Here is a 13828-nt window from a genome sequence, read left to right on the forward strand (position 1 = left end):
AGTCTATTGGCAGATCTCTTGTTAAATGTGCATCCAAATATTTTTCTTGTCAAAAATCAGTGGTTTTTTCCCCTCCAGGTGATGAAGGCACAAGCAAAGCTAACTACGTTTTGTGGAGCATTTGGATCAGAGATGTTCAGGTCTATCTTGTTTTTTTTCTTGTGTTGATTTTGGGTTTGTGCATGTGTAAATTATAACATTTTCTAGAATGATGTATATTAACTGTAGTAGAATTTTTTTCTATTTTGCAAGACTATAGAAGACAAAAATAATGGGGATCTGAATTTTTAAAAATCCTATTAAGATTTATATACTGTACCACTTAATCTTAAGATCTCAGGGCAGTTAAAATACAGGATAAAAACAAGTAAATAAGTAGATCAAAACAGCAAAACAATACCCCCCCTTCCCACAGACACATTTAAAAGGCTGTAGAATATTAATCAGCCAAAGGCCTGGTTGAAGGGGAAGGTTTTTACCTGGCTTCTGAAAATATATCATGAAGGCGTCAGGTAAACCTCCCTATGTAGTTCTGTGTGAAATCAGTTTTTTCTTCTTTCTTTTCCTTCTCTTCCTGTTGTAATCCAACATTCTCTTTGGCGACCCTTCACAGACAATTCTCAGTGCGTCACAGCCAAGACAAAGGGAGACTGGCCTTCCGCCATTAGCGCCAGGCATATATCCAAACCTCCCTTCTTTGGTCTCATTCCAGTTGCTAACGAGCTACTGCTTCAACAAGAACACCATTGCTCCCATCATAAATTCTTTTATCATTCCATTAAGAATCTTTGCCAAAACCTTAGTCAAATTTTCACAGTCAATTTTGTAGTTAAACCATAACGATAGCAAGATATTCTTTCAATTCCACTTGCATTTTCAAACAATCAGGCAGTCAGTCTTTCAAGGGGAATTTGCCAAATAAAACAGCAGATGCAAAATATATCAAAAAGAATAATAGAGGCTCATCCCTCCTCTGTTCTGACATACCAGTCCAATTGCGACGATAATCCTTCTCCAGGTCAAATCAGTGGCTGAATCAGTTAGCAGAGTACTTTGTCTCCCCTAGTTCAGAGCATGCCTGTTAAGTCCAAATTTCATCTTAAAAAATCAGGTGTCCTCTGCTCATGGCGACAGCTTTGGAGAGTTGCCGAAAACATGCGGTGCATTGCACCCAGTGCCCCCTGCCCCCTCTTCCTTCTGGATGGGCAGCAGATATTGGATGAACTGCGGGTGGAGCTGTCCCCCCCCCCAGCCTGGGGGGCGGGGTTGGGAGGATAATTACTCCCATATTATCCTTGATTAACTGCACGGAAACGCGTACAGTGGTACCTCAGGTTACAGACGCTTCAGGTTACAGACTCCCCTAACCCAGAAATAGTACCTCGGGTTAAGAACCTTGCTTCAGGATGAGAACAGAAATCGCACGGTGGCGGCGCAGCAGCAGCAGGAGGCCCCATTAGCTAAAGTGGTACCTCAGGTTAAGAACAGTTTCAGGTTAAGAACGGACCTCCAGAATGAATTAAGTTCTTAACCCGAGGTACCACTGTAATGTAATGAAAAGTGTAATGGGTGCAGCCAGACAGGAAGTGTTTATAATTCATGTTTTGAATCTGTAAGCAAGGCTCAGCCAGCAGAGTACCATGATAATTTGGTTTTTCTTTTTTTTGTGTGTGTGTTATCTAATCCAAAACCTTCGGTTGGTTACAAAGTTCAAAGCTGAACACATTTTTGGAGGAAGAATCTTCTGTATCTTAATTGCACCTCTGTTTTCGTATTTGTAATTTATGTTTTTGTTGGGCTATGGTTCAATGTTCAATTTTTGTGGTTCTAGTGGAACTGCTTGGTTTGAATTTCTGAACAGTGAGGACCTCTTCAGGGACATCCTTTTCCAGATAAAAGGAGGAAATCTCATGTCTGCCCAGTACCTCTGGCTAAGGCATCAGGTAAACGGTTTTGGATATTTCCAGTGGTCAGCACCATTCTCTGTCCTTGCCACACTCCTCCCCACTGCTGTTTTGTGTTCCTGAAGTATCTATGAGATACCTTGCTACATGCGTTGCCTGATCTTGGCTGCAGCTCCTCAAGAGCTCTTACGACTCCACCGCACGTCCATTAGATTGGCTTGTATCCCCTTTGTATGATACAAAGGTAGCAGGACTGGCAAAACCCTCTGATGCCTCAGAGAGCTGCTGTCAGAGTTGACCATACTGAGCCACATGGACCTGATAGTCTGTGATTTAAGAAAGCAGCTGCATATAATCACAAGCCATTCACTAACTACCACAATTATTGGTCTGATGGTTGTGAAAATCTCTTTCCTTTTCTCCAGGAAGACTTCGAAGGTGACTTTAATGTGGAAATGCTGGACAAGTTGCTTAATACAATCCCTACAACAGTTTCCCTCAAAGAACTATGCCTGTGGTTTAAGGATGTTATCATTCCTTTTGTAAGGCGTGTTGTACCCAAAGGACAGGTAGGGTCTAATGGGAGACAAGGGGGATCCTTATAAAATATGGGTGAAGAACCCACATCTCAGGAGCCACATGTTGTCCTTGGTCTAATTTAATGTGCTCTGGGTCTGCCTGACACTGGCATGCAGTTCCTAAGGGGTGTGTGGGGGGAGATTTCTCATCCTCTGTCTTTATAAGATCTCAGTGAAGATTGGTGAATAGGCAGATGCACTGATTTATTTATTTTTAAACCCTGGTAATTTTAAGCTCTGGTAAAGGTGGAGATTGCACAACAGTTGTGATAGAATAAATTTGTCCAAATACTTCTTAATATTTAAAGGACATTGAAGTAAAGTTAATACCTGTTGGGTTTTTAAAGTACTAAATTTAGCATATAAAATTGTGGAAAAGAATGTGAATTGAAAGTGGATTACCGTATTTTTCGCTCCATAAGACGCACCAGACAATAAGGCGCACCTAGTTTTGGGAGGAAGAAAACAAGAAAAATTATTCTGAATCCCAGAAGCCAGAACAGCAAGAGGCACCTGGCTTCTGGGATACCGTGTGGCTGTTCTGGCTTCTGGGATAACCGTACCAAGCCTCTTCAGGGCAGCGGGATGAAAGCTCCCCCTGCACGAAGAGGCTGCGTGCAGCTAAGGCAGAAGCCAGGACAGGCGCGTCGCTGAAGGGGCGCTGCGCTGTTCTCCCTCTCTGCGCAGCGCCCCTTCAGCGAAGCTGGAGAAGGAATAGGAGACCTTTCTGTTTCTCCTCCAGCTTCCAGGACAGGCGCGTCGCTGCGAAGCTGGAGGAGGAACAGAAGGAGTCTCTTCTGTTCCTCCTCTGGCTTCGCAGGACAGGTGCTGCGCAGAGAGGGAGAGCTGCGCAGCGCCCCTTCAGCGAAGCGGGAGGAGGAACAGAAGGGGCTCCGTTCCTCCTCCCGCTTTGCTGAAGGGGTGCTGCGCAGCTCTCCCTCTCTGCGCAGCGCCATTTGCTCCATAAGATGCACTCACATTTCCCCTTACTTTTTAGGAGGAAAAAAGTGCGTCTTATGGAGCGAAAAATATGGTACATTTTTTTTAATGCCCTAAGTTGAGGTCAGATGTGGATACCTAAATCAAAATACATAATACTTTTTTGTTCACCCTGGTGCTAGATGCATTTTTCACAAGACAAAATAGTTTGAAAGCTACGATGGTCATCTGGGCCTGCCCTTCTGTGTGCCTTGCTTTTACCTGGTGTGTGAGTGGAAAAGCTACTTCTGTTTTGGTGCTCAGGCAATTGAACTCATGGCTCTGGGTAATCCATCTCTGCTAGGGATAGGGGTTTATTTTGTTCACTATGCATTTTGATGTGAAACTACCTGATTTGCCGTTCTCATACCAGTGCTTTGATTGGAACATAGGTACTGGGAGTTGTCTGCGTATCAATGAATTTCTTACAGCTTATCTAACAGGTTATGACTTGTAAGGTGGTCTGAGGGGCACATTTTTTTCTTAAATCTTTTTACATTTTCAAGCTGCCTATAGCAGCTAGCAAGCACAGCACTGAGTGAGATGCCTTTTTAAATGATCCAGGTAGCAGCTGTACATCGTAATGTGTGACCTGTTGCTAGGGAATTGTATAGAGAAAAGGATGGCTGCCCTGTTATACCTAAGTGGGTAACTACCTTTTCTTATACAATGTCCATAGTAGCTAAGTAAGGCCTGATGACAAGTTCTAGTGCTCTCTCCTGTAAGGGACCATCATGTAAAAGCACTGGATATATATATTTAGTATATGGACTAGATGACGCTCATGGTCTCTTCCAATTCTACAGTTTTATGATATTCTCATTCTCTCTCACTCTCTCTCTCTCTCTCACTCTCTCTCTCTGTCACTCTCTCTCATCCGGTTTGATCCTTATCTTCCAGGAAAAAATAGCAAAGTGGCTGGAACAAAGAGCACGAAACCTTGAGTTAATTGACAAGGTAACGTAGTAATTCTCCTGTAAAACCCTGCATATTGTCTCTCTCCAAAAATGTCACTAATGTTTCATTTTTCAAAACAGGCCAACTGGCCAGAAAATGGACTTGAAATGGCACAGGTGTTTTTTATCAGCAAAGATCCAGGTGAAATTAGAACTGCATCTTCCTGGCATGGAGTTTCTTTGGTAAGGATTCTGCTTTCATGAAACCCATGTTTGAGAAAGTGTGAGCCTATACTTGTGCAGATGCACATGTGTTTAGAATTTGAGGGAGGGGCAGCATATTCTTAATTTATCCTGTTAGGCAAATTACCCCATTGCATTTATTTTAATTAATGAAAAATTTTGAAAGCGCACAATTTTCCAGAATTTAGTAGTTTTCCTTTTTTATGTTTCTGCTAAGTGCAGAAGGATAATTTTGATGCAGGGAAATGTCACTGTTTTGTGTTTCAGGACCATGATAGTGAGGAGGTACGTGGTTTAGCAGAATTAGTCAGTGCTCTGCAGGGCTTGGTGGACCTCTACAAGAAATACAACTGCAGGCTGGCCCTCTGCGACTTTGAAAAGGTACAGTAAATTTGTGGCATTAAACCTCTGTGTAGATGCCTGTGTGTGTGTTTTGGTAAAAAGAAAGAATGAAAGATCTACTGTTACATTTAATTTATTAATGGGATTCTATGCCACTGAGTCATGATTTACATGTAAGATAATTAAAAACACAAAAACAACAAATAGATACCAAACAAGACTAAAATCCTAACGATCCAGCTGGGGAAACCTGACAGAACAAAAATGTCTTCAGCTGTTTCTGGAAAGTGCAGATAGTGGGTTTTATCTCAACAAAATGCTATTCTGTGGAACATGGGCAGCTGCACTAAAAGCCTGCTCCAAGTTACTGTGGAGTGCCCAGGCTTCTGAGATCTTTGGAACTTCAGGAGAAACTCTCCCATCGGCTGCAGTGGTTTACTGAGTGTATAAGGGATAATGAGGTCTCTCAAGTACCACTCCCTTGAATTTGGGTTGGTAGCAGACTGGAAGCCAGTGCAAATTCCCCAAGCAAGGTGTTACATGCTGGCGGTAGTTTGCCCTTGGAAGCAACCTGGCTGTCATGTCCTGCACCAGCTGCAGCCTCCAGAAGAATTATCTCTGAAAAGCCGTTAGAAGAGCCAGTGTGGATAGAATATTGGACTCAGATGAAGGAACCGGAATCTGAATCACTGCTTCTCATGAGATACACTGGCTGATTTTAAGCCATTCAACCTCAAAGGTTGTTGTGAGGCTATGATCTGATAGTCACATAGGAAGAGCCTGCTGGGTCAGGCCAATGGCCCATCTAGACCAGCAGCCTGTTCTCACAAGGGCCAACCAGAAGCATGCAGGAAACCCATAAGCAGGATCTGAACTAGATAAAAGGGCTTTCTGCCCTCTTGTGGTTTCTGGCAGCTGGTATTCTAAAGCATCCCTGTCTCTGATTGTGGCGGCAGAGCAGAGCCATAATTGGCTAGGAGCCATTTAGCCCAATCCTCTTTGAAAGCCATCCAAATTGATGGCTCTCCTCCTGTGGGAGCCGATGCATTCCTTGAAAGAGGGGGGGGGGTGAATGTGAGGAAAAAAATTGGAACAGATGGAGTGGGCTGCTTTGAATGCACAGTCTGGTTTAAGTAGTCATGTATTAACGGACAAACTATGGTTGTTTTTATTAATATTTTATTGAATTTTACTTTAGATTACATCAATACCTCAAGCATAATCATAACAAAAAACACATTATGGTGAAATAAAAAGGTGGTGAGGAGAAAGGCCAGATTTCATAGCACCGCCCGCGCCCGCCCCCCAATTTACTGGTGGGTCAAAATAAAAAAGAAAGAATTGGAACCAAAATACTTGAAGGAGAGCTCCCGCTCCCATTGTCCCGACTGGAGGTTGAGATCTAGGGAGATCTTCCTTGGTGTTCTACTTCCGGAGTAGGGCTGAGCGATATCTGGTTTTCAACATCACAATATATCACCAGCTGAATATCACAGTATCTTATATATCATGATATATATCTGCGATGGCTGAGGACCTTGCTGGGCCTCCCTGCCCCAGGGGCAGAGGGTCTCGCCACACCTCCCCACAGCGGTGGAGGGTGAACTGTGCTTCCCCACGGCAGCTGAGGGCCTTGAAGAGGCTTCCTGCGATGGTGGAGGGTCTTAAAATGTAAGGAAGTAGTAGATTTAATAAAAATGTTAAATAAACGTCCATGTATTGTATTTAATACGTTTTCAACTAATTTATATTCAACTAATTTAAGAGTAGTTTAAGTGATTTACTGGTGTTGTAAATAAAAATATGCCCTTTTCCCTTATGGGGTATCCAAGAGCCCATATAGAGTCCTTACATAGGTTCCCTTTCGGTAGGAGAAAATAACAGAGGCCAACCAGAGAATATTGAGAAGCAAAGCAGCTAGTAAGCTTGATCTTTATTGATCTGTTGCAACAGGGTACTCCCCTCCCACGCAGGAGAGGAAGAGGACCCCCCAGAATTGCTGTGCCAGAGCTTATAAAGACTTTTGAAAATCCCATTCTCTAGATCAGGACCACCCCCAGAAACATGCATACATCACAGAAGGGGTGTAACCTAATACCACCCCTCAGGTACATGCATACATCACAGGAATTTAAATGTTGTTTTTCTCCTCTCACCTCTACTATCTCCTGTCTGGCAAGTTACTTGATTGGATTGTCTGGGGTGCCTGACCATTCTTTTGTAGTGCTAAAATACTTATTTCCTGGGCCAGGTCACAGGTTCACACCTTATTCAAACAGACATATCTTGTGAGGAAAGAAACAATGGGGAGGCTTTTCCTGTTTAACCTTGCAGAGAAGGGATTTGGTCAGTTTAGGAATCAAAATGGTTCCAGGTTGGTCTTCCTGTGTTGATCTATGTATGTGCAGTTATGAACATTGCCATATATCTAATACCATAAAATTCCTATCACACTGGTCAAGTTGCATCTGCTTCCCTACTCAGAAGTCTAAGTGGAATCTGTGCTGGAATAAGCTCCACTGAGTTCAACTAAACTAGGGGTGTCCAAACTTTTTTCAAAGAGGGCCAGATTTTTAGGATTGAAGTTGTTGACATTTTTTTAGGATTTTGCCACAAAGTTGTTGCTCTCCGAGGGATAGATTGGCAGGCAAGAGCGGCTGCAAGAGGATTTCAAAGAGGGAGAGGGAGCCGTTGCAAGAGCCCGCTGGGAGCCTGCTGTAAGAGCCCGTGGGTGGGAGAGTGAGCTGCACGCAGGGCGCCTGCACGAGCCGGCCAGCGGCCAGGATAGAGAGCAGGGTGCATGCGCAATCTGATGGGTGGGCGGTTCTGTTGTAAACAAAATCTGCCCTTTTTCCCAGTGTGGTGTAGTGGTTAAGAGTGGCAGTCATGTAATCTGGGGAACCAGGTTCGCTTCCCCGCTCCTCCACATGCAGCTGCTGGGTGACCTTGGGCCAGTCACATTTCTTTGAAGTCTCTCAGCCCCACTCACCTCACAGAGTGTTTGTTGTGGGGGAGGAAGGGAAAGGAGATTGTTAGCCGCTTTGAGACTCCTGAAGGGGAGTGAAAGGCGGGATATCAAATCCAAACTCTTCTTCTTCTTCTTCTTATGGGGTATTCAAGAGCCCGTAGAGTCCTTACATGGATTCCCTATTGGTAGGAGAAAATAACAGGCCAACCAGAGAATATTGAGAAGCAAAGCAGCTCGTAAGCCTGATCCTTATTAAAGCTGTTGCAACAGGGTGCTCCCCTCACACGCAGGAGGACAGAGGAGGACCCAGAACAAAGGTGTGCCAGCCCTTCTATAGACATTTTAAATTCCCTGCCCTGGAGCTCAAGACCACCCCCAGAAACATCATACCTACATCACAGAAAAGGCGGTCTATAACAGAAATTTGAATGTTGTTGTTTTTCCTGTCTGCCAGGTTATCTGATAATGCCTTATCTGATTGCCTTTCCTGGTAGTCTGGCCATTCCTTTGAGATGATGATTTCCCAATTCCTGAGACAATGGGAAGGTTCCCTCACCCCCTCCCTCCTTGCAGAGAAAACATTTGGTCAGTTTGGGAGTCAAAATGGTTTCAGGACTGTCTTCCTGTGCTGCTCCAGACATGTGGTCCACATATCTATGTTTGTGCTTGGTTGGTACAATTATGAACATTTTATAGACCTTAAATTTTTATTACAGTTCCAAGAGCTGCATGGCGGGTGAGCAAGCCGCACCGCATAACCACCCAGTGGGAACGCCGCCCACGCTCCCACCCCGGAACACAACTGCCTCTGGGGCCAGATTAAACCAACCGGCGGGCCAGATTTGGCCCGGGGGCTGGACTTTGGACATGCCTGAATTAAACGTACTTCTACTTTCCCAGGTGTAAGCCCCATTGAATTCAGTAGGGCTTGCTTGTTGAGTAGACACGCATTTGCTTGCACTCCTTCCTGAAAAACAGCCTCCCCATCATTCTCACGCGGCACCCAAGCTCCCATTTCATCATAAGGCAGCCAGCTAAATCTTGTTGAAACACGTATCACAATGTTATTTCAATACCAGTATTCAACTATATGGCAATTTATTGCACAGCCCTCCTCAGGAGCTGTCTGTTACACAGTGACTCAGAGTAGCTCCCTGGTTGTTGTTGTTGTTGTTTATTAGATTCATATGCCTCGCTTTATCACAAGATCTCAGGTCAGTTCACAAGATAAAAATACATGGCGAAAGCATAAATAAATAGTTAAAACAAAAACAACAAAATAATAACACACACACCCCTTTGCACAGACGTATTTAAAAGGCTGTAGTATGTTAATCAGCCAAAGGTGTGATTGAGGAGGAACATTTTTGCCTAAAGTTGTAGGCACCAGATGAACCTCCACAAGTAGGGGGCCACTGCAGAAATGGCCCACTCTTGTGCTTGTCACCCTCCAGATCTCACATGGAGGAGGCACATGAAGAAAGACCTCAGATGATGAATGGGTAGATTTATATGGGGTCCTTGAGGTACTGCTGTCCTGAGCCATATTGCTGGTTGTAGAATACCTTCCCCTTTGACTTATAGCTTGTGCAGACTCTCTTGTTCCTGCATTTGGTTGTTGATACACTTTTGGAAATGTTTAGACATTAAAGATGGCTATTAGCTGGTGTTAAAAGAGAAGATAGTATGTATGTCAGGTGCTACTTGTGAATTTCCCAGGGTGTTTGACTTGTCATTGTTGGAAGCAATGTACAGTGGTGCCTCGCAAGACGAAAAGAATCCGTTCCGTGAGTCTTTTCGTCTAGCGGTTTTTTCGTCTTGTGAAGCAAGCCCATTAGTGGATTAGCGCTATTAGCGGCTATTAAAGGCTTAAGGGATTAGCGGATTAGCTGCTAAAAGGCTATTAGCAGCTTAGTGCCTTAGAAAAAGGGGGTGGGGAGCGGAAAAAAATGCCCAGGAATCGCAAGCACCTCCAAAACGGAAAACCCTTTCGTCTAGCGGGTTTTCCGTCTTGCAAGGCATTCGTCTTGCGGGGCACCACTGTACTGACCTAGATGAGCCTTTGGTCTGATACCAGCAAGACCAGTTTGTTTTTAAAATAAAAGTCAAATGGACCTGTTGGTGGATGGAGTTGGTGGCTTTTGTGTGATAATGAATCCTCTGAGCAGTTGTTCCTAAACAATTAATTAAAAATCAATATTTAGTGTGGACACACTGTGGACCATTTGAATGAAGCTCACGGACCACATTTTGGTAACCCTGCTTTAGAGCAGAAGGTGGGTTATTGTATCACAATCAATTCTACGTTCTGCTCATCTTGCTACATAGCTAGTTCTTCTATTGTTTTATTTTGTTTGTTTCATAGGAAAATGCAAATAGGACTGTGTTTCGTATGCTTGATAAAGTACTTGCAGCAGAACTCATTCCAGCTACCTTAGAGAAGTATATTGAACCATACATGCACCATCATAATCTAGAGAAAGATGAAATTCTATTGCAGTACATAAAGGTATGCTCTTTTCTCTATTCAAGATCAATACAAAATCTTTTCTGAGTATTAAATAACTAAAGACTTTATTTCCCTCTACAGGGAGTCAGGTGCTTCTTTTCTTAGGTAGAAAAGTATGAATTTACAAAGAACTAGGCTAATTTGCATAATATTCAGCATTTAAATACTTCATTTTTTTCTCACCAGTCTGATGTATTCTAAATTTTCTGTTTGGGACAATGCTGTTTGGATTCAAGGAAGAGTAGCTTCTTGGTATGGGCAAGCACTCCAAGACTTCTCTTTAGAGTGCTCTCCCGTGATTTATTCCACCTGTGTAGCCCTGGGAGTTCCATGGGTGTAGGTTGCTGGGTTGAGACAGTGTGATAATGTGTGTCAGACCTGGAAAAGGATTTGTTGTCTACTCTGGAGTTCACCTGGGCAAGTCTTGCCGAAATACCTGCTTGACTGTGAAGCTTAAAGCAAATGGAGAAAAATATAAAGAGATTAAATGAGATTGCCACAGTGAAGAATCCTCATGGCTTGGTGTGCAGGAGGCAACAGAGTAGTGGCAGAAAGAGGAGGAAGTCCCCTATTTGGAAGCCTCCTTCTGTTGTCAACAAAAATCTGCCCTTTTATCCCTTATGGGGTATCCAAGAGGCCATATAGAGTCCTTACGTAGGTTTCCTTTTGGTAGGAGAAAATAACAGAGGCCAACCAGAGAATATTGAGAAGCAAAGCAGCTAGTAAGCCTGATCTTTATTGATCTGTTGCAACAAGGTCCTCGCTCACCAGAACAAAAGTGTGCCTGCCCTTATATAGACATTTTAAATTCCCTCCCTGGAGTCCAAGACCACCCCTCCATACAGCATACATACATCACAGAAAGGGTGGTCTATAGCAGAAATCTGAGTCACTTGATTGGATTGCCTGGGGAGCCTGGCCAGTCTTTTGTAATGATAAATACTTAGTTTCTGAGCCAGGTCACAGGCTTACACACTATTCATATCTTAAATGTGCCCTTAAGACAAGATTTGTGAGGAAAGGGACAATGGGGAGGTTTCCCACTTTGACCTTGCAGAGAAATAATTGAGATCCATTTGTTCAGGACTTTTTTTCTGTGGGGTTTTCAGACATGTGGTTTATATATTTATGTACGTGTTTGCTTGGTACGTTTATTAACATTTATTACATATCTAAGACCTTGAAATTCTTATCACACTACACACCCAGTGAAAGACTGTCTATACAGCCTAACTGTATTGGCTTGTAGCTGTAAATAATTTCCTGTGCAGTCTAGAGCTGGGCGATTTTTCAATTTAGTGTCTGAAACTAGTATGACATTCAGATCCTGATATCAATTTCAGACTTTTTGAGCTGGCAATACATCACAGCTCCCCAGCCACCACTGTTGTAAACAAAAAAATGCCCTTTTCCCTTATGGGGTATCCAAGAGCCCATATAGAGTCCTTACATAGGTTCCCTATTGGTAGGAGAAAATAACAGAGGCCAACCAGAGAATATTGAGAAGCAAAGCAGCTAAGAAGCCTGATCTTTATTGATCTGTTGCAACAGGGTGCTCCCCTCACAGGCAGGAAAGGAGGAGGACCCAGAAAAATGGTGTGCCAGGCCTTATAAAGACTTTTGAAATTGCCCTCCTGTAGATCAGGACCACCCCCAGAAACATCATACATACATCATAGAAAAGGTGGTCTAAACAGAAATTTAAGAGTTGTTTATCTCTTGTCCTTGTTTATCTCCTGTCTGGCAGGTTACTTGATTGGATTTCCTGGGTAGCCTGGCTAGTCTTTTGTAGTGATAAATACTTAGTTCCTGGGCCAGGTCACAGGCTCACACCCTATTCAAACACAGACAGGATTTGTGAAGGAAAAGACAATGGGGAGGCTTTTCCAGTTTGACCTTGCAGAGAAAACATTTGCTCAGTTTAGGAATCAAAATGGTTCCAGGTTGGCCTTCCTGTGCTGATCTATGTATGTGCTTGGTTGGTACACTTATGAACATTACCATATATCTAAGACCATAAAATTCCTATTACACCACCAGCACAACACATTTCACTCTTGCCTGCTTGTCTGCCTGCCTGCGGAGCCTTGTATTGCCAGCACAAACTGCTTGCTCTCTTATCTGCCTGGCTGGCTGCATGTTTGTCTCCATGTGAGCAAATGGGGTGGGTGGCTGGTCTCTTTCCTCCCGAGTGATCCACAGGGAGGAAAGAGATCAGCTATCTCACTTGCTTGTGAGAAGGCAAACAGGCAGCCAGGCAGCCAATCAGAGCTGCCTAAGCAGTTGGTCTTGCACAACTGGGAGCCTTCCTACCTCCCGCTGAGCTGTTTAAGGAAGCCCCATCAACCCTACCCCCTTGGCTTCCATGAGCTGGAGAGGTATGGCAAGGGGGCTTGCTCATCTGAAGGGCTGGGCAATTTATCTGGCTGCTTCTTCCTCCCCTAAGCAGCCAGATACATTTCAGACATTGTGATATATCAGTATACCGTGGTATTTAGCTGCTGATGTATCATGATGCTGAAAACCATCCATCACCCAGCCCTAGTACAGTCTTCAACAAATACACAGCCCTCTGTTTAGTACTTGGTTTCTTTTTAAATTTGTTTTGTAATAATTGCATTGTTTAAATCCTTGTATTGTAAACTGTGGTGGCATTTTATTTACAGTGGAAAGTGTTGGTTCTAGGAAAAATAGGTATAAAGGAGATCCAAGTTTGGGGCAAGTGCTCTTTGGTGAGAGAACCCCAGCAGAGAGTCAAAATCACAAAATGTGCAGCAAAGTAAAATGTGGAAATTTAGGCTCTTAGACCTTTAAAATATGCCCTTCAAAGTTCTTTCCGGAGTTTCCCTCTTCCTTACCTGGGTCTTCTTCCCTCCCCTTTTTGAAAATGGGGACAAGACTTGCCCGCCTCCAGTCTGCAGGGACCTCCCCTGTTCTCCAAGAATTCTCAAAGATCATAGACAGAGGCTCTGTGAGTACATCAGGAAGCTCCTTTAGCATCCTTGGGTGCAGCTCATCAGGCCCTGGAGATCTGAATTCATTTAAAGTAGCCAGGTGTTCCCCTACTACTTCTTTTCTTATCTTGGGCTGCAGCTCCCTCCTTGCATTGTTTATTCCGTTACCACCAGGTTGGGCACTGCTTTCCTTTGGGGGAAAGACAGAGGCAAAGTCTGTGTTAAGCATTTCCGCTTTCTCTCTGTCACCCAGTAGTATTTCTCTGTCTTCTCTCAAGAGGCATACTACTTGCATGTTCTTCCTCTTGCTTGGAAATAGCCAAAGAAACCTTTCATTATTATTTTTAATCTCTCTTTCAAGCCTGATTTCATTCTGAGGTTTTGCCCACCTGACTTCCTCCTTCAACAGTTGACAACTGATTTCTCCTTTCTTCCATTTTTATAAATGCCCATTCT

At 43.6% G+C, this 13828-nt stretch overlaps 1 protein-coding gene across 2 annotated transcripts in view; it reads left to right on the forward strand.

The window, feature by feature from the left end:
* Nucleotides 1-13828, forward strand: part of KNTC1 (kinetochore associated 1) — a 78010-nt gene that overhangs the window by 19470 nt on the left and 44712 nt on the right. For both annotated transcript variants that reach the window (XM_083419017.1, XM_083419018.1), the window contains 7 exons: nt 79-140; nt 1832-1943; nt 2330-2473; nt 4361-4417; nt 4498-4599; nt 4867-4980; nt 10275-10418. In XM_083419017.1, the coding sequence (XP_083275143.1) occupies nt 79-140; nt 1832-1943; nt 2330-2473; nt 4361-4417; nt 4498-4599; nt 4867-4980; nt 10275-10418 (735 nt within the window). The remainder of the gene's footprint in view (nt 1-78; nt 141-1831; nt 1944-2329; nt 2474-4360; nt 4418-4497; nt 4600-4866; nt 4981-10274; nt 10419-13828) is intronic.

Source organism: Podarcis tiliguerta (genome assembly GCF_965153285.1).
Source record: "Podarcis tiliguerta genome assembly, chromosome: 16".
Lineage (NCBI taxonomy): Eukaryota > Metazoa > Chordata > Lepidosauria > Squamata > Lacertidae > Podarcis > Podarcis tiliguerta.